Source organism: Myripristis murdjan, chromosome 10 (assembly GCF_902150065.1).
Source record: "Myripristis murdjan chromosome 10, fMyrMur1.1, whole genome shotgun sequence".
Classification (NCBI taxonomy): domain Eukaryota; kingdom Metazoa; phylum Chordata; class Actinopteri; order Holocentriformes; family Holocentridae; genus Myripristis; species Myripristis murdjan.
This window is the reverse complement of record NC_043989.1, coordinates 14,234,223-14,257,915: the sequence shown is the minus strand read 5'-3', so window position 1 is coordinate 14,257,915 and position 23,693 is coordinate 14,234,223. Positions and strand designations below refer to the sequence as shown.

Sequence of the window (23,693 nt, the reverse complement as noted above, 5' to 3'; positions counted from 1 at the left end):
AGTCTGTACCACTGACTTATCCATGTCAAACCTGTTCTTCAATCTTATAGTTTGGTTCAACACCGGGATTTATAAACCGTCTAAAGGAGGTTGTCAAACATGACATTTAATGGAAAAATAAATAAATAAAGCCCTTTCAAAGCTATTGTGAAATTGCTGCTTCACCAGACTGTGTGGAACGCAGCTTCATGTACATACATGGCCCCACCTTTTCCATTCAAAGATTACGTGCATTGCCCAATAAGCTCAGTTTCAGGTACACACCCCACTATTTGACAAGCTCATCAATTTTCACTCACATTGTGTACTACTGATGAACACAATCCGCATGATTAAAGATCATTAGTGCTTGAGGTGTGAGAAGAGTGTGCTGAAACACCACCAAATTATTTTTACCTGAGGTTTCACTACATCAGTGTTTCATCAGGAAAGAGAGCCTGGAGATAAAGGCTTTGGTGAAATATCTTTATTTTATTCCATGTGATAGGCCTACACTTGGATGTTTCATTAACTCTCCTTTTTATACATCAGATAGTAATAGTACATTATTCACACAAACATTGCTAAACACGAGTAGACAGCATATTTCAAATGGACAGACACAAGAGCACAAAGCTGAGTATTCAGTCAGTGACAAGTAATAGAAGAGCTGCTAAGGTTAAGACGGTTGTTCGATGTAATTAAATACTTGACATTTTTTAAGCCTTTTTAAGAATGTTTACGTTTCAAAACAAGCTACAGCAAATGACAGGTGTGTTGTGCTATGGCTAGTTAATTAGTTTGTGTGGTACGCTGTGTTTCTGGAGAGAGGTTCAGCCTTTACCTGTGACTGGAAACCAATCTGTCGACTAGACACACTGCAAAAAAGTCCTCTCTAGCAGTGTGACGAGAACAAGACGTTACCAGGCCTAAATCTTGCCTTTAGGTAGTGTCCCAGCAGACACGCAAACAATAAATAATAAAACTAATTGTCAACATGCGTGCCAGTATCTGCAATTTTGGTCAAGCGTACGTTATCCATGTGTTCCGAGTTACAAAATAAATAAAAACATAAAACCAACAGTCTTACACAGGTGATAATACAGTAAAGGCTACGGCAACTAACTTTTCTGCACTTTTTACAGCGAGGGTGTTAGTAAGCATTAGCTGTATCTGAGAACAAACTCTTATCTACCAGCTCTACAAAACGACTAGTGAAGCCATGAACCAGTCAGCAGGCTTCTTGTATACTTTACAATATTGTGGCTTGATTCAGTGCACAACGTTGGTGAACAAACAAGCAAGGCATCTGTGTTCTTATCCATATATAAATCCTGCATTATGAGCATGCTGCATGTTCCTGCGATAGTGTAATCCAACACAACACAAAATAGTTATGAGATGGTGAGTACGTCATAGCGACCAAAGTGACATATATCCATTAGCGTGGAAAAACTCAACACTGGCTTTATTAAATTTTGTACTTAGGAAGGTGCATCTATGAACAGGGAACACCTCTTGGCCTCAGACGTATTTAGTATGCGTGCAGCTAATTCAACAAAGTTGCAAAGACAGTCGCTATAGTTTTAATGCTGACAAACAGTTTTCAGGTTAGTAGTCATTTCTAATGAATTTTGGGATGCTTCCCTTTGATGAAAATGAATATTTATTTCCTCATTAGTTGGTTATAGATCCCTTTTGCCGCATCCCTTCAGGACACTTGCATGAAACAAGGTCTCAAATCATGTAAATTGGTCGACTAACACACTGTGGTATTCTTTGGCTGTTCATGCCATTAGATGTGTTATGTATACATAATGTCAAATGTATGGTCCCATAAACCATCTTCAATGAATAGGGTTCATTTGAGCCACACGTGGCAATGAGACAGTTAGCAGTCAAGAATTCACTGTTAAGAAACTGTCCCTACTTCCTTAAAGTAAGCCGAAAAATGGGGAAATAATCAGTAACAGATTATTTATCTTACAGATAGAACATTTGAGTTTTCATACTCCAAAAACTCTCCATTGGAAATAAAAAGGCAAAATATCAAGGAACTGAGACCTCAGCCTTGCAGTCATTTAAATAATCCCAAGCAATTTTACTTTACAACGACAATGACAGCACTGAGGCTTCCGAATGGTGCAAATAACTCAAGAGCAGTTAGCTATGTCAGTCTGCAATCCTATATAATGCCATGCAGTTTGATGAAAATCTGAACATATGTAACCTATTCCTTGTTTTAAATGTTTACTTTTAAACCATTTTTTTCTCCAGATAATCTGTTTCAATACAGTATAGCACATCCACACGGTTACTCCGAAAAGTCACTGAGTTGAAAAGGGAAAAGACAGGTCTTCCATCCCAATGGCAGAGAGCCATGGGTGGAGCGAGTGGCCACTGAGAGACAAGCTGTTGGTGGGGAGGAGGCGGGTTTGGCGGGTGTGAGGTGTACTAGCATGAGCAGCTGCTCTCGGTGACAGTCATCTCTGGTTGCTTCTCCAGTTTGATGTCGATCACTGAGAGGACCAGGGTTAAGCAACAACTTCTGTGAATTTGCATTTAACTTCAGCCTTTTTTTTTTTTTTTTTTTGGAGCTACCTGGCTGTATCTTCTCTTTTCTGACCAATAAAGTACCAACCAGACACTAGCTGCCATATTGCCAAATTTCCAACTCTGAATTTATAATAAAGTCTTAATAAAAGACACTGCAATAATAATGGATTTACCTACAAAACATACAATTTTATGAAACATGCAATTTTGAAAAAGGATACTATCCTCTTTGCTTTTTTCTGGTGTGCTGTCCATCCCAGGTAATGCAGCCGCAACACGACGGAACAGCTATGACACATAGAACAAAGTCAGAGGAATTAGACAGTTTAACACATTTCCAAAAAAGTTCAATAAAATATGGATAGGTGTGAGAAGTCTAAAGTAAAACACTGCCAAATCACAAATCTAGGTACTTAAACCAAATAAGTTAAAACTATAAGCTCTTGGGTAATTTATCGTTTGTCTAACAATAGGGAAATACAAAAAGCAATTCATGCTGTTTCACTGTCTGTTGTTTCAGACAGTCAAACAACATGGAATATCAATTACTGGTTGAGGTAACAGCATGAAAGTGAAGGCTGCTGTGCAAACCTTTTCAACTGAGCAAATCCATTATATTCATGCAAAACATTTTGAAAGGTGCAGAGGTTCAAGTGAATCAAGACAAAAACTACAAAAGCACGTCACAAAAACATACAATAGCAATAATCCTGTGCTAAATGTGAATAGATGCTGAAACTTCTAAAAGCTAAATCTGTGGGGGGTGAAAACAAACGGATTTGAACTGGGAGGGCTAGGACAAGTCAGGATGAGCCAGGTGAGGGAGAAAAGAGAAAGAAACCAGGTTAAGTATAGACTTGGAGGGCAGACTTAGCTAAACTACCCTGAGAGAGCAGGATCTCTACCTGTTTGACATTGTAGCCAGTCTTTGCGCTGGTTTCAATGAACATGACATTCAGTTCCTTAGCTCTCTGCTCGCCCTCCTCCGTGGTGATCTGTCTGCTCAGGTCAAAGCAGAGGGGGAGATGGACGAACAGACAGATATGGAAAGAAACATCGCAAAGAGGACAGGCCAAAAGGAGAGGAAGAGATGGAGAGAAAAACAAAGAGAGCTCAACACAGATTCAGTTGTTTGTTTTTTTGTGGTGAGACAGAGAGGTTAGTTAAGTTATAACAGAGACAGGTAGAGAGAAAGACAAAAGGAGAGAGGGGCTGCTGGGCTGAGAAAAGATGAGACAGCAGGGAAAGATTTGAGATCACTCACTCAACAATAGCAACACTCTGATCCATTAATGAATACAGTGAGAGCTGCACGCTCCAGACGTCACAAGTTGGCCTGCCTGACCTACAGGACATCATGACCCGGACCTTTTGTCAGTATGCACCCGCTGTTGCTGGACACCAACCTGTTTGACGTTATAACCAGCCTTGGCACTGGTCTCTATGTACATCACATTGAGTTCACGAGCTTTCCTCTCTGCAGCCTCTACAGAAACTTGCCTGCCATGGTCCCGGGAGGGGAGGGGAAGGGAGGGGAGGGAGAGGAGTGTGGTGGCATGGGATTGAGGAAAACACAAAAATTCAAAATGACATGGAGAGACAGACCAGGAAAGGAAAACAAAACAAACGCAAACAAAAAAATGCAGAACAGAAATTGTATCAAATTATAAGAAATCAAAAACACATTTAAGGAATTAAATTTACTATTACAAATGCTGGAAAAAGCAAAATACCAAGGGATGATAGAGTCAAAACTGGATGAGATGCCAAATACACCGAAGGGAGGAAAAATGGGATTCCAGGCTTTGGCAGAGTTCACACAGATAAATACAACCTAACGTCTTGTTCTAGTATGATGTTATCATTACAATCTATGTCATTCTTGGTTTTAAAAAAATTATCACATATATCACCATTGTCATTCAGACACCTCACGCAATCACATACCTTTTATCTGCCAAGTCTGTTTTGTTCCCAACAAGCATGATGATAACGTCACTTCCTCTCTCTGTTCTGACATCATCAATCCACTTTGAGGTTTGTTGGAATGAATTAAGATCTGAGGATGAGAAAACACAAAATTACTGTACACATCAGCTAAGTGTAGCCTGAACAGACAAATGGCATTTGTTATTCTGGATATAATAAAAGTGTGCATAAGCAGCCGTTACTCTTCATTAAAAGGTAAATTAGGTCAGAACAGCTCTTACAGTAGTTAAGTGTTAGTAAGCAAAAGTACTGAGTAAGAGGAACTCGAAGAAGGAAAGATGTGTTAACAGAATTCTATGTGCCTAGCTTAATGATTCTTGGCAAAAATATAAAAGGAGTACACTATGCCAAGATATCTTCCTTCTCACGGCTCTAGATTCCTACAAAACAGTTAAAAGTACAGCCCTGACTCACTGGTGATGTCATAAACTACCACAGCAATGGTGGAGTCACGGATGTAGCTGGGAATTAGGCTACGGAAACGCTCCTGTCCAGCAGTGTCCCAAAGCTGGAGCCGGACCTGCGGATTGGAACGGGGGGGAGAAGAGACAGACCGAGAGGAAGAGGAAAAAGAGGGGAAAGACAGAAAAAGAAGATGGAGAACAGGAAAGACATAAAGAAATTGCAAGCCAAGCAGCAGTCAGAGATGAAAATGGCCTTTCATGGATGAATAGGGAAGCAAAAGGTTCTTATACACCCCTCAATGATGGGGTGCTGGGAAAACGGCAAAAATTTGCAAATAAAGGTTAGACTCCCGTACACAGTCTGTCATTCCATTTATGTAAGGTTTCGGTGCATTGATCTTAATAAGGCATGCCTGAGGAAGGTATGCCCTATGTGCCAAAACGTTGCATAAATAAAATGTTATAGTGCAGATGGCAGGGCTGTAACCGTAATTTGCAAATGGAGGAATAGAGAATATCACAGAGAAGACCATGTTCCTCTAATAAGACATGCACAAAGAGCAGCTGCTAAAACTTGACTTAAGCTGTTATGATCGTTCTCTCCCTTATACGTCACAGCATTTAAGAAGCACAAACCCCCCTGGACGCCGAAATTAAGAGCTCCATCTAAACTTTAACTAGGATAATGCTTCAATATATCTAAAACCGCCTTGAACATTACTCTTATTATGCTGTCCAGTGGGGTTGCCAGGCTGCTAAATACTGTTTTCCAGCCTTTCCGCATAACAGGGAAAGGACAAGGAGGCGAGGCAAGGCCATGATACCTACTGGCTATGTCATAAACCACCACAGCAGCGGCTGAGTCGCGGATGTAACTGGGGATGAGGCTGCGGAAACGTTCCTGTCCAGCTGTATCCCAGAGCTGCAGCCGAATCTGTGGCCAACCATGCAATGAACGTGGCAACGGGTGGGTTTCGTGACCCAACCAAGGGATGGATAGAAAAAAAAAAACAAAAAAAGCAAAAAAAAAAAAAAAAAAAACAACAACAAAACAAAACTGAAATGATGATGGAACTAAAAACATAATCACAAGTCTAACAAAATGAAAGATAAAATGAAGTTATGAGGTAACACAATGTGGAACGGTGAAAGGGAAATAACTGATGCTTCCTACATACAAAGCAAACTAAATGCATGCTGTTCTGCAGAGTTAACGGTGAGGCAGTGGCAATGATAAAGATCACAGTGACGAGGACACAGCTTACCGTACGATCTTCTAGGTACATGGTTTTTGACAAAAAGTCAATGCCGATTGTTGCCTATAAGACAATTATTGCATGAAAGTTTAGTCGTCTGTATTGAAATGGATACAAGGCTTTTATAGCCAACAAAAAAGTTGGTACAGAGTTGCAGGAAGACTACATAGTAGAACATATTAAGAGGGACAGACTTAAAAGACTTCTAATCACTTCTAATCAAAATGTATAAATAATACACAACTCTTTATTTTACCAGTTCCAGAGCATGCTGTGATGACTTTGTGTGTATATTTTTACCTGGTAAGTGTTGTCGAAACTGTCATACATAAACCTGGTGATAAGCGAGGTTTTCCCAACTGTACAAACAAGAACAGAAAGACATAGAGTTAGATCTACAGCCTGGCCCTCAAGGACGACATAATGTACATGGCCAAATCCTCATTACACTTATGCCATTATCCATTCAAGATCTACAGTGATTTAGAGAGTAATGTCACAAGGCGTATTATGACTCAGTGACATTGTAACAGAGTCACACAGGGAGTAGAGTGCTGTCATCATCATCATCATCATCATCATCATCATCATCATCATCATCATCACTGTTGCAGTGTGGACCACTGAACCCACGCGCTGAGCTGGCAGTAAGGGTGGAGCCACAAATCTCGGATAACGGAAATGGCTGGACTTTTTTATATTTATTTCACGACGGGACATTCACTGCTAATTTAGGCAAACACTTATAAAATACAATCACGTCCAATTAATGGCAGCATCAGTGCCCTGTGACTGGCGTTAAATGGCCGAGGCTGCATCAGGCAGGTTGGCCTGGACCCACCGGCCGACGTGGCTTAGCAAGAAACAGCTGTGGGCACCTAGTTAGTGACTGAACTAGCATGCGGCTGGCTAACGTTACATCTACACACTAAACGTTATGTAGTTATTCCCCAAGCAAAGATCTTCTTTCTGGGAGGCAAAAATTTGTATCAAAACATAGTGGCAACACCACTGAAATTGACACCAGCTAGCACACGCCAGTGTTGCTGCTTGTATATTTTAGCCAAGCACAGCTAGTCATAGTGCTAGTTAGCTAACGTTAGCTGCAGTTGGTGAGGTGATGCTGATACATCACACATCATACATAAGCCAGGGCGAAGATCCAGGTACTATCTCATTCGTGACCAAAGTGGTTACTCTTTGTTTTGCTTAGAAATCAAACAACTGACAAACTTGCTAACTCCTAACGGTCAACTGCTGTACAACGAGTGGGGTGTTCAGCTATCTTAGCGATGTAGCGACGTTAGCTGAGCTTGCTAGTTAATTACACCGTCACGAATGAGAAAATCTCCTGAACCGTTTCCTTATCTCTCTCTCTCGGTCCGTGTCGACACTCAACATTATACTAGAAACGTCTCTGTCGCCCCAGCACCGGCGGCTCAAGCCTGCTGGAGTCCTTGCTAGCCTGTGGACACGCTAGCTAACATTAGCGACTCTGAACAAATTCTTCACATCAGACCAAATTTACACACGGCTCAAATTAATCTTGCTTAGCTTACCACTTTGCTCGCCTAAGAAGACGAGCTTGAACTTTCGTAGAGGGTTGCCAAACTCTCCACCGCCGGTTGTGGTTGACATTTTATCCAAAGATAAACAACAGCTAGCTGACTTAGCTAATGATGTCCGGACCGTGGAGCAGCAAATAGAGTATCTTGCAGCAGCTAGCGCTATTGTTGCCTCTTGCCCACGGAAGTGAAATAGCACAACCTAGCGGCCAGTAGCAAACACAACTTACATGTAGAAAACTTAATTTGTGTGTTCGTTTCAACATTTCCATCCCGCTTATAACGAGACAATCTAACCAATCTGTCGACATTTTTAGTATATGTTTATAAAGACAGGTATAAAGAGTGAAAATAACTGTAACAACTAACTTTACTCTAGTAACATTTTACTTAAGCCCGATCAGATGAAGAGTGTGCTTGTTAGGGAAATAATTTATTAAAATAAAATAAAATGAAATAACATAGTCATTACACTGGAATTTTTTCTTAACTAAGTTTTTGAACAAGTAGTCGGCAAGAGTCGCTGTGTTTGCTTTTCTTTCACCCATTTCATTACCTTTTATGTTATGTTTATATGCAGGATGCTGTGTGCAGCTGGGCAATACAGACAAAATTAAATATCACGATCTTTTTGATGGAACACCTCATTATTGTCATTACACAATAATACAAGGATGACAACTAGTGCTTTCATAAAATATTTGACTTTTTTTTATAGAGATTTTTGATAGACAATCATTAATGATATGAATATGATGACCAGTAAGCAGGTAGAGGAAAATATTAGATATATAAGATAATAAGTTCAGAAAATTACATCCCATTGCTGTAATGTGATCTTAAAAAATCTAGAGAAGACAATACTTATGCCATATCACAATATTGCAATATCTAAAATCCCAGATGATTTCTGTTCTTATATCATGATGTTAATATAATATTGATATGTTGCCCAGCCATGTGCTGTGTGTCATACAGTTTGTGTGCATAAGTTGTCTTCTTGCTGTGCGTTGCATGCATCAGACTATTACTGTAAGCTGTATTTTGTGAGAGAGACAGGAAAAGCAACAAGTTTTACCACACAGTTCTTTGGTGGTTCTTTGATGGTTCTTTGGATCTACTGAGTGTTGAGTTCATTTTTAGGGCTCTAAGCCACACAGAAAAGCATCTGGGCTAACAAATAGTCTCAGAGCATGTTTACAGAATTTTCTAGTCTGGTCGGGTTGACTTATACACGCTAATGGAAATATGGATGATGCTACATCCTAATGATCTTTGTAGTATGCTTTTTGAAGTGAATAGTACAATGTTTTTTATAGCACATTTTCATCTGTAGCTGTGTAATTCAGAGCAAGGTTTGAATTCAAGCTGAGTGTTTGATTTTTATTCTAAATGGTGTTATCCAAATATGAAATGTGGCACTGCCTGTGACAAACTTATTGCTGACATGAAAGTAAAGCTCACTGTAGACTACACCTCTTATTTAAACAAAACAAAACAAAACAAAACCATATAACATGGATCATAAATGTACATATGTCACTGAAATGTTGACATACTGCCATGGAAATACTGAACAAAATAAACAGAGAAAAGGGAGTAATGTGGGAAGCAGTGTGTTTATTTCTCAATTGTCCTCACAGATTGCCACTGTTAGGGGTTTTCTAGGGCATTCATCCCACAGCTGTACATCCAGTCATTTTATTGCGTGGCCCTAATGGCACAGCAATAAAGATAATGAATAAGTGAAGCTCTTCAGCCTCTGTATTTATACCATATGCAAAAAGAAAATGTCTATGCTCTATACTATGGAACATTTCACTTGTGAAAGAAAAACATATGGGCCAAATGTTTGTGTTTGAAGCTACGTCTGCAGGCCTTAGAGAAACACATCGCTCACAGTTGGGACTTAGAATGCCTTTTTCAGTCATATAGCTTGGATAACAACACCTGAAAGAAATATATAGTGTAGATAGAGGGAAACAAATGTTTGTAATAACCACAGTGATTCTTTGATGTTCCTTTCTTCTCTGGTGATGAGTTCCTTTGTGTTCTCAGTTCTTCGTCGGTGAGTTGATTTTCCTTCTTTGGTCCTCTGATTCCTCCAGGGGAACTCTACTCAAGATTTACATCGGACCTGGGGTTAATGAAATGAACAACAACAACATGAGCTGCTTTTTTGAGTCCGGCATCACACCTTGTGAAATCTTGTGAAATGCACTGCATCGGATTTGATAGCATTACTGAGCCCAGTCATGAATAACAGAAACGCATATGTTCCCTTTTATTCATGCAGCCTCGCCCTCTTTCCCCATGGAAGCACAAAATGCATATACATCTAGTACAGCCCTGTAAGTACAGTAAAACCATTGTGCAAGTTCCCCAAATTTGCATACATCCTGCAATGGTGTTACAGGATCTTCCAAACAATTGTAGCAGCCAGGTGACACCAGCAGGCATGCTTAAGGTGGAGCACAACATCATTCAAGGGCTATCATTATCACTACCATGTTTCTTTTGCCACACCTTATGAAAGGCCTTTTATTTACATATCACTCTTAGAAATACAGCATGTAAGAACTTAGATAATGCTCTTTTTGTGACATTGAATGAAGTAAACCTGACAACATGGTATTCAAATTTAGCCTATATTTCCATGGAAAGTACATATCCTGTGGTCCCTGAGGAAGTGAACACCCTGAAAAGTATTTGCATTGGTTGTGACCTCACCTGAACTAAAGAGGCCTTTACTCCACTTTGCTGCAGTTCAAATAATGCACAAACACACGGGAGAAAAGCATAAGTGTGGTGTCACACACATCAAAGCCATATACAGGATAAATTACTGGAGTGATCTGAGTGATGAATGCATGACAGACACACTCTGTGTTATACTTACACTTCTGCTCAGTGCACATCGATGGGAAGATTCAAAGGAGCAAGAGGAGAGAGGACATAACACAACTTAATCAGTTTTGTTACAGAGGATTCAATGTTATTTTTGGAGTTTATGTGAAGGGTCATATGTAGATTTTACACACAGCAACAAGGGCGCGGGAAGGGTGGTGCTGAGGGTGCTGCAGCACCCCCTGCTGAGGAGGGGTGGAATAAATGTCAAATTAATTTTACCACATTTCAAAGTCATTTTCTTTTGAAAATGACTTGATTGTGGCAGTCACTTAAGGTGTGGACAGGGGGAGAAAGTAAAACGTGTATTAATCTACTGCACCTAATGCAAGGAAAACGAAAAACATGTAAAACGCGTGCAGAGGGGCAATCACACCGAGACACATCAGGCGGCACCATCAGTCGGTATCAGGCGAGCCGGCCGCGGCACCGGCCAGCATGAGGCAGCTCACCTGTCAGATCCGGCAGACCTGACCGGGTGGGCGCGGTGCCGGATGATGCCGCGGCGGGCTCGCCTGATGCCGACTGATGGTGCCGCGGCATGTGCGGGTCAATACGGTAGTCTAGAAAACTAGTGATTTTTTTTTCTCGTGCGCCCCCAAGTAGATTGCGCCTTGGGCAGTTGCACTGCCCATAGCAGAAACCGTCCCTGCTGCTGAGTCTGCCAGCACAGCGGGATACTGCTGCAACTCTCTCTCACTTGTTTGCGCTGCGCTCGCACAGCTGGTTGTCTGTCACTGAAAGTTTAGCCTCCAAATCAGTGGTGTAGTCTACGTGATACGCAGGTATACGGCGTATACCCACTAGAAAAGGTCCCGCATTTCCGTATAACCACTTAAAAATGCGCAAAGATACGTATGAGTATGTTTTTTTGACATAACGTTCACTTTCTCCTTCATAAAGTCGCCTTCTCTGTGTTACGAAGCGCCTCTTTTTGACCATTTTTCGGGGGACACTACAGCTGGAGCTAACGTTAACGTTTCAGAAAGGGAGCCTGTGTGTGTGTGCGCGCGCAGGTGCACCCCCCTCCCCACCCACCCACCCCATACGCAGCACCCCCTGGCAAAAAGTAGTTCCCGCGCGCATGCACAGCAATGCACTCACCTGCAGGTTTTGGGGACATCAGAGTCAGAGGAAGCTCTACGGTGACGTCACTGCAAAGAACCAAAACACATGAAGAAATTTGAACAAAAACATATTTTTGACATATCAGTGACACACTGTGAGATGCAATAAATCGGCGTTTACCTTGCTGTTAGGCCACCCAGAAGTCTGTGGGTAGAAAGAGAAAATGATAATGAAGAATATTTTTAATCTGTACAATTTGACATAAAGAGTGAAAATGCCGTGCAAAAGGACTTTTTGATGAATCAGGCCTTACCCTCCACTGGACACAATCAAATTGACCTTGACTTTGTAGGAGATAATGATTCCCTGCATCTCCTTTTGTCCTTGACTCCTGTGAATGGACAGGAATAGTTTACATGACTTTGTCAAGGGTGTTTGCTTTAAGTCGCGACAAGTGGATGTTACATTGCAGGGTTATATCAACAGCACTCAAGAATAAGAGGATGAAAACCTGTCCTAGGCTCACTGTAAGCTCTTTGGTGTGAGACTTAACGACTGGCTTACAGGGTGGTGGACGCTAGGTTGGTGTCCTCGTCTTTTAGCCGTCCGTCCACTGCAAGACCGCGCTTCTCTTTGTTGTTGGACAGCAGGGGAATTATTTGGAAGCTCTTCTCAAACGTTGAGTTGGCATTGATTGTCTCCCTGGGTATGGCATTGAAACAGAGATTGTGACTATCAAATGAAATCACATTGTTAATGCTATTGTGTTATTAATGCATGTTTGGCTTGTCTAACAGCCATTGTTGGGGTTAATTAATGCTCCCTTAGTACAAAACTTAATTTAAAATGCATTTCACATAGTATTGACAGATCTTTTATTCTCAATAATTAGTTTTTAGATAAAACATAACAATATAACAATGTAAGAATAATTTTATGGCAAAAGGATTTCAAGTTATTGAATACAATGCAAAATGTACCCCCTAAATTAATTGAATTTAATCTTAAATGACAGCAATCATACAAAAAAGATATTTTGTTAGAATAACAGCCTCACCCAAACTCCTCAGTGCAGACAGGCTTGGTGTAGGTGTCAGATGAGTAGAGCACCACAGATGTTGACTGCTCCACTGATGGGGAGAAAAAAGCATTGTCAGAATCATCAGCTCAAATATATGCTGCTTGAACACACACACACACACACACACACACACACACACACACACACACACACACACACTTCCCACTACTCACCGGAGACTTTGATTTTCTTCACAATCTTGCTGGTCTCATTGTTGATTTTTACATTTACAGTGATTGGATCCCCATGGTAATAAGTCTGAAAGTAAAAACAACACATTTTATTCAATTCAACAAAATAAAATAAGCCCGCAGCATTATAATGTAATGCTAAGTGTGTCATTATTAGCATACCTCTTTTTCAAGGGAGGCCTCCAAGTGAACTGGTTTGTCAGTCATCATAAACTGCTTGGTGATATCAGCCTTGGGTCCGGCTTTGTTGGTGGTTGGTGCAAACTGTATTTTGCGAATCATCAGACGACAGGTATCCCTGAGAGCAGAAAAAAAGACAAGCAAAGAGTGTCAGGGGGAAAATCTTGCACCTGCAACTTTACCCTGACTGGACTCAATCATATAGTTTGGCTGGGAGCAGAGCATACATACTTCTTCTCAATGACCTCATCTGCGTTGTCGGGCTCGTTAGCGACATAGCCTTTTACCTCAAAGTCAACACCACAGGCCTGCAATAGGACAAGAAAAAAATAAATGTTTTGTATGTAAAAAAAAAAAATTCAAGATGGCAAATGAGTGTCATAGCAAAGAAACGAGGAAAGGGGACTGTGATTGCACCTTGCCAGCATCGTTAGGTCCAGGCTGCAATGACACTGAGCATGGGAGATCTGTTGGCATCTGAAACAGAGAGGAGAAATACTGATAAATTTGAAAATCATGATTGTAAAAATAAAGGGCGTATGAAAAAATGATCTGTGATTGATGAATACGGAATTGCACTGAAGGACTCATTAGTAGTTTAATATGTAAACACAGTGAGAAAAATACATACTACATTACCTGGAAGGAGAAGGGATATCCTTGATCTCCAACTTTTTTCATCAGAGACTCCTGCATTGGAGTGTTGGGTGAGTTTCCTCCTACAGGTGGATATACTTGCACACGCTTTACCCAGATGTCCCTCCTGAAGGACAGGCCAATCACATCCAAGTCTTCGCTGCCGTAGCGGAAGGCACAAGCAAGGTAGACAAATACTGCAAAGGCAATGGGCATACCCTCACATTAGTCTGTATATTAGGTAAGCTGAATTCAGATGCCATAAAATATAATTTCCAGAAAACAGGCAGTGATTGAGAGAGAAGTACCTTTTCTGCCATTAAGATTAGCTGGGTCCACTTTAATCACCCCATCTACAAATGAGAAGACAGGTAAGATCAGTGGATTATACAAAAGCACGCATAAATGTGCAATCATGAGCATGCACAAGCACACAGGCTACGCACCGACTACTTCCACTGAATCCACGTTGTCCACAAAGTCTCTCTTCCCCAAGTACAATGCAATCTGAGTGAAGGAGAGAGAAGAGGTTTGTTGTTATTTCAGGGAACCACTAGAGCTCCCAAATGCATGCTATGAAATGATCTGTAATGATTACGGTGTTACAGAGGCCACTTACGTTGCCATTGCCACTGGTCTTCTTGAAAATCCTGCAGAGAGAGGGAACATGAAATCAAAGATGTAATATATAAAATGTAGTCAAATTTTCAAATGTAAATCTTATTTCCTCCTGTCCTCAACTGCATGGCATTGTGATTTTTAATGCCAAGTATGACTCATTGTCTTGTATTAATCCCAAAGCGGTCTTAGTCCACGATATCTTATACTTACCACTCTGCTGTCAGTTGTCAGTTCCAATTATAGGATGCCCTGCCACCCCCCCTCCACCCCACCCGTGGATTAGTGTTCAGAGTGGCAATGCACCTGCTGGCATTATTATCTAATCTGGTTGTAGCATAACACTTACGTAACATTGTCTCAAGGTAGAAATGGCCTGTGTTTTGCTCAGGATCACACTACCCAGACAGGCATAACATGTTACATGTTGCCTGTTATTCACACACATCATGTGTTGTGGTCTGTGATGGATAGACGAATTGACAAATACTCCCCTATCAGTTGTGGAAAAGTACTGAAATCCTGCACTTAATGAAAAAAAAGACTCCAATAAAAGTAAAAGTCTTGCCTTGAAAATTTGAATCATCATCAGTAAAAATGTAGTTAGATATAAAAAGGAAAAGCAGGCATTGTGAAAAATGGTTCCTTTCAGAGTCTTACATTTTGATGCATTAACTTGTCTGTGAAGTACTTTACTGTTGTCGCTGTGCTCCATTTACTGTTTGCTAGTTTCAGCTCTAAAAGTGGATCACATTTTATGTTTTGCAGGTAAAAGCTTATTCTGCAAAGTAACCAGGCACTACAGCCACCAGATAAATGTAGTACAGTAAAAACTGCACAAGTCTCACACCATGAAAATACTTGCGTAAAGAGCCGGTACCTGAAAACTGTGCTTAAGTACTATCACCACTGGGGAAATTTGTTTTGTTTGTATTAATATCTCACCTTGTCCACCTTTGCACTATGGATGCATCTACAGTATAAACAAACAAGTAATCCTCTGTGGTGATTGCCTTTTCCTATGGCGAGCACCTGATAATCCCTTTAAAACCTTTCCTTTGTCTTCTAAACCTCTCTTCCAAGATCAAATCCGTGCAATCCGTTTTAATCAGGATTTATCCATATCCTATAAGCCTGAAGTGTTGGAGGAATGACAGACACCCTACATGCCTCTGCTAAGATGTTAGACTGAGAGGTCATGACACTGGCTGCCGAGCTTCTTCCTCTGTGTTTGTGAATGGACTGTTACTTTCATCCCTGCACTGCTCTCAAGCTGATCTCATTTCAATAAAATCAGTTTACTGAAAGTGGTTCAATCAATTAATGAAAGAGAAATTCTGTATCATTTAAAAATAGTCCCTTAAATTTACATCCTTTTGCAAGCCAACTCAGTGATCATTAACATTTGGTATTCTCACAATTACTGTTGGATGTATACTGCCTAATTTTGAGATGGCACAAATTAACTCTTGTGATGTTAACAGAGGTATTGAATGGTATTCGCTGACAGGTTTGCTGAATTTACGTTGAAAGTCAATTAATGCCTCAAAAATAAATTGAAAAGACATGGCTTTTAACCTGTGATTTGAGCCAGTTACCAGTAACACAGTAGCTGCTGAATATATTGGAGGAGAGGAAACCTTCTGTACTCACTTTGACATGTTGGAGGCAAAGTTGCTGACGGTGTCTGGAAAAAGAAGAAAAGACCCAGTTATTAAAGTTTGGCTGCCTGCAGTATCACAATGCTTTAACTAAAATGCAGATGCACAGTTTACTTTTGGATTTAACTTCAATTTTTTGTTTGCTGTAATTATAAGTTTTCACACATGTTAATGACCTCATAACTATTGCAGCACAGGCCCATCACAATCCTGCTGACAGTCACCCAGCAGAATGATGCCATTTCACGATTTATCATGTAATTATTTCATGTTAATACAGACAAAAAGCTTTTCCTCAAACTTGACTTGACTTCAGATCCAATAAATGCATCATACAAAAAGGGTTGCAGTGTGTATCCTGGTGAAGTAACAACAGTGAAAAAATCTGCAGTAAATGATTCTGAAAGTATGGCTTTGTTCGACAACTGTCACTTTGTGCTTTTGAGATATTATCATCTATTCATCTATTCTCTGTGTACTGAGGGTCAGCGAGAGAATCAGCTTACCCGGTCGTCAGTTCCCTGAATGAGTCTCCTCTGTTGTGCTCTGTAATCCGTCACAGTTGAGCGTGTGTGGTGTGTGTGAACGCCTACCACTGCCTCTCCTGTGCCTTTATACAACGACCTCCCAACCTTTCATCCCTCCCTTCAGCTTACACGGCCTGTCAAAGGATACTGTTTTTAGAGACAATCTTATTAATTCATTAGACCACTGCTGTTTTGGTGCACAATGTGTTTAAATATAAGTGCAAGTATGTTACTTGAAAGGAATAAGCCTCAAGAGGTGTGTCTTTTAAAAGAGTGTGTGTTGGGGTGGAGGGCTGACTGTTTGGGTTACATATAGAGTGCAATGACCAGGTCTTGTCCTTGGCTTAATTCCTATGGGGGGCATGTTTTCCATGTCCATTTTTGCTCCAATCTCTATGAATTTCTAACCTACATGAGTCATTTAACTTCCAAAGTTATTCTTTACACAACGCTTGCACACATCTCTGTCTATTCATAGTTATGTATGGTCTTCTGAATTGTATTTTCATTATAGCTGTAGGTAGGTCTTGGGAATATATCAATATTATATCAATATCATAATATCAGACTTGATATCATCTGGGATTTTCGATATTGTAATAATGTGATATGGAATAAATGTTGTCTTTTCTTGATTTAAAGGCTGCACTACAGCAAAGTGATATATTTTCTTACCTAACTGTTGATGCTGTTCTATTATTTTCATTTACTCACTTAGGTGTTATTTAGGCATTACTGATGATTGCTTATCAAAAATTTCATTGTGTAAATATTTTGTGAAAGCACCAATAGTCATCCATCCCCACAATATCATTACGATGTCAGTATTGGGGTATTTGGTCAAAATATTGTGATATTTGATTTTGTCCAGTCCTAGCTGCAGGAATAGGGATATAATCAACAATGAAATCACCTTACTCATGCATGTCATATGTGACATATGCCACTTGCAGAAAATAAGTGACCAGTGTTTTGGCAGGGTGCTATGACCAGGAGGCTATGTGTAATTGTCTGTATTACTGTGAACTAAACATGTAAGACTTGGCTATAGTAACACCTTTGATGGCTTAATAGCCAAGTAAATGTTGTGTTGAATCATTATGTAATTTAATGGCCCTAAGCTGCTACATCATTGCGAAATGTAATCAAAGCCTTGCAAGAGTTACAAGGTTGTCAATTGTGGACGAGCTATAAGTGAGCGTTCAAGGAATTCCCTTCCTCCAGCCAAGGCTTAGGCAGGAGTAGAGTGGTATTAGTTGGATTTTGGTTGTTATGGTAGCCTGGATGACAGATGGCTCCTGTGCCAAGGCTTGCGCAATCTGTCCACATGGCAAGCTTACAGAAACATAAGTGACCTGCTGACATGAACTGACATGCATACAACAAGGTTACATCTAGTGTCACTATCAGTCATGTGTGATGAGTGAATTACAGAGTCACCAAATTTGCGAAATTATAATCTGTTTATGGTTGTAGACAAGACTAGTTCAAAAAGTGAACAGTATCAGCTATATCAAAAAGTCTGGTACAGTCATGAAAAGTACTATTTAGATGAAAAACCAAGGTGCATGAACTCAATACTTTTTTTTTTTTTTTTGGCAAAATAACGAACCAATTGGGGCTTCATCATGTGTCATCATGTGTCATCATGTGTAATTACCACAGGTTGTTTTTAGAAGATCAGCATAACGTTTTATTTTTTAAAAATTACAATTAGTCAAAACTGTCTGCAAGGTTTGGCTTGTAGATTCTCCTACCATCTACGTGGCTGTGTACTGGAGAAAGAAAGACACTGTTTGTGATCTATCCCCCATGTGACACTATAAATGACACAAAGTAAATCCGTCTGCTGGATTGGTGGAGGATCTTGCCACCTTCACAGCTAGGTGTAATTGATTAATTAATTAGCTGCATGGATTATGGGTGCATGAACTCAAGATCTTGACACTTTTGAAGATCTTGACACTTTGCCAGCCAAGGATAATGACTTAGATCTGAGGGTGTCTGCGCTACCCCGTCATATGGGGACAGGATCTGAGATCTTTTTAAAGCTGCCCAGGCCGGTCAACCCTGCTGCACATTACACTGCCGGATCATCAGCTGGGGTAACACAAAGTTCACCAGGAAGAGTCTGCAAAGTTGACCTGTTTAATGCCTCAATTCTATGTGTAATTTCTATCCTCTCACTTATGTCACTCCAATATTCAAGTAATTCTGTCAGTATCAAGTTAAGTTTAGAAATAGGTTTAAATTGTTCCACAATGCATGCTTTGAACTGTATAACTACAGTGGTTTCCATTGTAAGACATTCACAGAAAAACAGTTCATTTTGGGGGAGCGGTGATATGTGAGAGCTCCTTTATGTGAAATGTGTGGCTTTTATGTAACACTAAAATTCAAGTTACAGTTTGGCAGGACAAGTCACACAGACTGTTGCCTAGGGACTAAATACTGAGTGTGCACAGACTTTTACAGATAAAACCCTACGCTTTTATTCGTATAATTTGGACAGACTGGCTGACAACTCTGACTGTTTTTCTTCACTGAAGTAAGGATTCACATATTAGTTTGTGATATTCCTGAGATATTAAATCCTGCTTTTTTATATTGTCATGAAGTTTTGTTTAGCCCTTTGAAAACCCTTTGGCTACATTATTGGCTCATTGGTCTAGTTATTAAATCATCAGTATTGTTCTAAACTAATGTATTGCACATTGATAGGCTTACTTCTTATATTGATCATAGGCCTGTACAGTTTTTTCTGATACAGTTTGCCTTTGCCCTTCAACTGCAAAACAAAATTCATCTGGGGTCCAGTGACTAAAAGGAACCAACACTGCCTATTTCCCTTGTCTCATGGTCAGTTACTTATGACAACATGACAGTATGATTTGTCTTGATAACTGAATAATGTAAAACAGTAAATGTGCATCATTCATCAATTAATGTATATTCACAGACCTATTGTCACATGTTGACAGGAAAGTGGACCCAAACACAGGAGCAGAGGCAGGCAAACAGGCTTGAAGAGTAGGATGTTTAATGGAGACTGAAGGCAGGTTGAACAGAGAACTTAGGACCAGGCAAACAAAGGCAAACACTGGCATCACAGGGAGTAGAGACTCTAGGAACTCAGGGGAACGTTAACCTGCCCACTTTATGGCCAGCCTCCAGTGTGGTTCTGCCCACACTGTCCCCTTACAGAGAGGTTCCACCTTGGCCGTTGGCATCTGGAGCAACTCTGCCCTTCATGTCTTCACCCTGGTTCAATGCACTCTGGCTGCCTGCCCAAACAACACCGGCTCTGGCAGCCTGCCCAGAGAGCTGGGAACCAGGGAGACAGTGCTCAGGTGGGCGGCACGCCGGGAACCAGGGCAGCGGCGCTCAGGTGGATGGACAGAACACTGGGAAACAGGGTGACGGCGCTCGAGCAGGTGGCCAGAGTGCTGGGAACCAGGGAGGCGTTGCTTGGGTGGGCAGCCAGAGTGTGGAAAACAAGGATGTGGACATGAAGGGTGGAGTTGCTCCAGAGGCGGATGGCCAGGGTGGAACCTCTCCTAAGGGTGGCAGTGTGGGTGGAATCACACTCGAGGCTGGGCACAGAGGCAGGCAGCAGTGGCTCTGGGACGCTGGGCAGCAGAGACTCTGGGTCACCAGGCAGCAGTGGCTCTGGGACGCTGGGCAGTGATGAGTCTGGATGCTGCAGTGACTCTGGTACGCTGGGCAGCAGTGACTATGGGCAGCAGTGACTCTGGGATACTGCGTGGCGGTGACTCTGGGATGAGCAGACAAGCAGGCAGGTGAACTTGTGACACAGGAGGCTGGGACTGCAGCAACATGGCATTTGGAGGCCAGGATGATGTGACATTGGTCGTGGTGGCTCAGGATGGGACTGCTACTTAGGCTCTGGGAACTGGGACAGCCACTCGGTCTCTGGGAACTGTGACTGAGGCTGCCACTCCACCACTAGGAACTGGGTCTTGAGCCATAACACTGAATTGAGAAACAGGGACTGGAGCTGCAGGTTGGGGGACTGGAACTGCTGCGAGGGCAACTGCAGCAGAGACAGCAGCTTGGGTTTGGGAAAATGAGACTGGAATCATAACGCTGGAAGCTAGCATGCTGGTGGCTAGCTGGCTGGAGGCTAGCATGCTGGTGGCTAGCTGGCTGGAGGCTAGCATGCTGGCAACTGGCAAGCTGGTGGCTGTGTGGACCCCCAAGGGCCAGACGGGCCTAATTGACTGAGTGGTAGGCTGATTGGAAGAAGACCAAGGTGCAGGTTTAGAGTCTAATGGTGTGACAAGTGAGCTGATTTGCAGGAAATAGTTTAGTTTTTAACAGACAACATCTAAATGGGGGACAAAATGACTCACCTACAGCCTCTTCTTGAACCACAGCTGCTGTACAATAATTTTTTCAAGGAGCTGGTTCTGCTGGGTCCAGAATGATCAGGGATAGTAAATCAAACTCAGGGCAGGTGTGGGAAACTGGGCAAACGAGAGTGACATAGAGAGGGCAAATGAAACCAGTACACCAAAAAACAGAAGGAAAGTAGGGGGAACAGAAACCAAAAAGTGACTAAACATAAAGTCCTAAAACAAGAGTCAATGAACACAGAAACCATGACACACCTACAGTTGATGTTTAAGGTTATGGCTAGATACTTGAGGATTGCTTATGGACTGGACTGTGTTATAGGCCTCCTCTGTGTCTTCTGTGTCTTACTGGTAAGCTTCTTACCGGCCTTTGCGCTCCCTGCATCTTGATTGCTGACTTCTCAAGGAAACCCTGAGCTGCTAAAAGAGCAACTCAAATTACCTTCCCTTCATATTCATATATTCACTACTCTAATGGGTTTACTAAATCATCGTAGACAGCCAACAGTGAATCACAGAACAAGGGATCTATTAGAATATGCATGTACTCTCCACTGTATATCACAGGTCTTTGATACCTGCTTTGATACCAATATATGATCACATCACAGAGATGCACTGTTTGATCCACAGTTACACAGATTTGTGTCTCTATTTGTATGATTATAATATACCACTTCATTCTATCCAGAAAAAAAGGTTAAAAATAACCTGTATTAAGGCTATCTCTTCTTTGTGGACCAGTTGCCTTGTTGAGTTTTGTTATTCCAGTTTCAGCTGTGGGAGGATACATTTACTATAGTCCCATAAGCCCCTTACAGTTAAGCTTCTGCCATTTTAGTCACACACTTTATATAGTCAATACTGACTAATGACTGGTCTCAAGGCATTACACCACCATGGTATTACCACTTCTTAACAATACAGTATGTTGCTAAAGTGAGACAGTGGCGCTATAACAGGAACTATTAGTTTCTTAGCCAATCAGTGCTGTCATAGGACTGTTGTTAAACTGTGCAATGGGCTGTCTCCATCTACTCCAGATTGCAATATTTATTTGCTCAGGTACTATAATTTACATCACTGATTTGATTGATATTGAATCACTGCCAGCAGTATGAACTCAAGACTGCATTGGACAGGTACAGGTGGTATACCTGGTAGCTTTCCCTCAGTTATGCTCTTCAGTTCTCGTTTGACCTTTCATCAGTTGTATTTTTAGCAACGACTACTCACTGACTCGACCCAGTTGAAGCTTTGACTTTAAAGAGCTGTTGCTGCCATCAGTTGGTAAGTTTTAGTAAGGTTGCAACCTTTAGAAGGCAGGAGTTGATTGGCTAAAGTCTGCACAACCCACTGCAGTCATGTACACACGCAATCCTCACAACTGTGCATTTCTTTTTTATGATGTAGCTCAGTGGTGGACTGACTGAAGTTAAACAAAACAATGGCCTGAGAGCATGGAAAATGAAAGTGAGTGGGTGGTTCCTAGAAATGGATCCGTTGTCTGAATATCCCATCCAATCCGTTGTTTTTATAAGCAGGGCTGTGGTGTAACTGGTTGGAGTGGAAGAGGATAAAGCGACCAGAATAAATAAGTCTCAGACATGATAAAAAAATTTGCTGTCTCTAAGAATGACAAATATGATAATAGGAATACTACATATACTTTCAACTGAGATGGCTGTTATGAATTATTCTGACTCAGCAGATGCTGGTGTTTTGTGGTAGACTATCAAACACTCCAAGGTGAATACTACAGTTTTACAGTAATGCTCACATGCTTGGGCGTGACTCATTATAAACAGATCTGCACCACAGTTTTTGTCCTAACCTAAGAGACACTGATAACCTTGTTTATTTTTTAAATCTCTCTTCAACCAAATATGAATGAAACCTTCTGTATCTATCCAAATTGTTTGCTGCTGCTTTCAATGTATGAAAAAGCTTTCCTATCCCTCTCAACCTAGATTACTGGAGTAACTGCTTAGCTAACAGCGGGTCGAGCACTAATCCGTGCCTTTGCTCGTGTACAGCCTCTATGACCTTGAAAAACAGCATATCAAATTTTTAAAAAATGCTGTAAAAATGCTGTAAAAAAGTTACCTGAAGTTCATAATTTCACAGTTTAATGTTTCTAAATTCTAAGGGCAACTACAGTTGGTAACAATAATTCTGGACACTGAATAAGTTCCTTAATTTGTTTTCATTTTGTCATGTAAGATCATATCAATATGATACATGCTCTTGTTCACATGAGATATGCTAGATGAGCGACACTGGAAATAATTGATAACAAATTCATGGTTAACTGGACCCAGTCAGATGGGGCTGTGCTTGTGTCTGTTTGTTTTATGGAGCCTGCGGTCTGTGGTGGGCACATTTTTGCTGAGTAGTGAGAGGCAGAACAGCAAATATGAAACCAAACAGTTTCCCACAGAGTTATACAATCTAGCTAATAGAGAAGGAGGGGAGTAGGAAGGAGGAATGATGGGTGTCGTTTTTGAGGGCAAAAATAAGAGTCAGAGAGAGAGAGAGAGAGGGATGATCATAACCATATGGAGGCTGCTTTGCTGAGAGGGACGGAGGGAGTAAGAGAGGGGAAGTTGAGGAGAGTGACAAAGGAGAAAGACTGGGGGAGGAGAAAGGGGGAGAGAGTGACGAAGAGAGAGAGAGAGAGAGAGAGAGAGAGAGAGAAA

General features: G+C 41.2%; 2 protein-coding genes across 7 annotated transcripts; both read right to left on the bottom strand.

The window, feature by feature from the left end:
* Positions 1-451: 451 nt before the first annotated feature.
* Positions 452-7,914, bottom strand: rab41 (RAB41, member RAS oncogene family). Of its 5 annotated transcripts, XR_003928802.1 has the most exons (9): positions 7,744-7,914; positions 6,485-6,543; positions 6,194-6,247; positions 4,939-5,044; positions 4,483-4,594; positions 3,942-4,035; positions 3,441-3,534; positions 2,757-2,823; positions 2,424-2,498 (listed from the first exon to the last, which is right to left on the bottom strand). XR_003928802.1 is itself a non-coding variant. In XM_030061251.1 (8 exons), exons 1-8 carry the CDS (start codon positions 7,820-7,822, stop codon positions 2,434-2,436), a joined length of 636 nt encoding a protein of 211 aa, XP_029917111.1. In that variant the 5' UTR covers positions 7,823-7,914; the 3' UTR covers positions 452-2,433. The 5 variants fall into 5 exon arrangements, 4 of the variants coding, with proteins under 4 accessions (XP_029917111.1, XP_029917113.1, XP_029917110.1 ...); XM_030061251.1 differs by lacking the exons at positions 3,441-3,534; positions 4,939-5,044 and adding an exon at positions 5,757-5,862 and having other exon boundaries at positions 452-2,498; XM_030061253.1 differs by lacking the exons at positions 3,942-4,035; positions 4,939-5,044 and adding an exon at positions 5,757-5,862 and having other exon boundaries at positions 452-2,498.
* Positions 7,915-9,349: 1,435 nt separating this feature from the next.
* On the bottom strand, positions 9,350-16,671 carry arr3b (arrestin 3b, retinal (X-arrestin)). 2 transcript variants are annotated; one of them, XM_030062726.1, is made up of 18 exons: positions 16,598-16,671; positions 16,084-16,117; positions 14,432-14,462; positions 14,259-14,319; positions 14,121-14,165; positions 13,816-14,009; positions 13,594-13,653; positions 13,408-13,484; positions 13,159-13,294; positions 12,979-13,063; positions 12,782-12,854; positions 12,289-12,426; positions 12,038-12,115; positions 11,905-11,928; positions 11,761-11,810; positions 10,649-10,652; positions 10,480-10,509; positions 9,350-9,886 (listed from the first exon to the last, which is right to left on the bottom strand). In XM_030062726.1, the coding sequence occupies exons 2-17, from the start codon at positions 16,089-16,091 to the stop codon at positions 10,497-10,499; spliced, it is 1,077 nt and encodes a 358-aa protein (XP_029918586.1). In that variant the 5' UTR covers positions 16,092-16,117; positions 16,598-16,671; the 3' UTR covers positions 9,350-9,886; positions 10,480-10,496. The 2 variants fall into 2 exon arrangements, with proteins under 2 accessions (XP_029918586.1, XP_029918585.1); XM_030062725.1 differs by lacking the exon at positions 10,480-10,509.
* Positions 16,672-23,693: the final 7,022 nt, after the last annotated feature.

Coding starts and splice junctions, on each gene's coding strand:
- rab41 (XM_030061251.1), bottom strand. CDS start 7,822: ATGTCAACCACAACCGGCGGTGGAGAGTTTGGCAACCCTCTACGAAAG. Junction 6,544..7,743: donor CTTCTTAGGCGAGCAAAGTG/GTAAGCTAAGCA, acceptor TTGTTTGTACAG/TTGGGAAAACCTCGCTTATC. Junction 2,499..2,756: donor AGAAAAAAGCAAAGAGGATA/GTATCCTTTTTC, acceptor TGGTCCTCTCAG/TGATCGACATCAAACTGGAG.
- arr3b (XM_030062725.1), bottom strand. Junction 13,295..13,407: donor GATGAGGTCATTGAGAAGAA/GTATGTATGCTC, acceptor TTCTGCTCTCAG/GGATACCTGTCGTCTGATGA. Junction 11,811..11,904: donor CTGGGTGGCCTAACAGCAAG/GTAAACGCCGAT, acceptor GGTTCTTTGCAG/TGACGTCACCGTAGAGCTTC.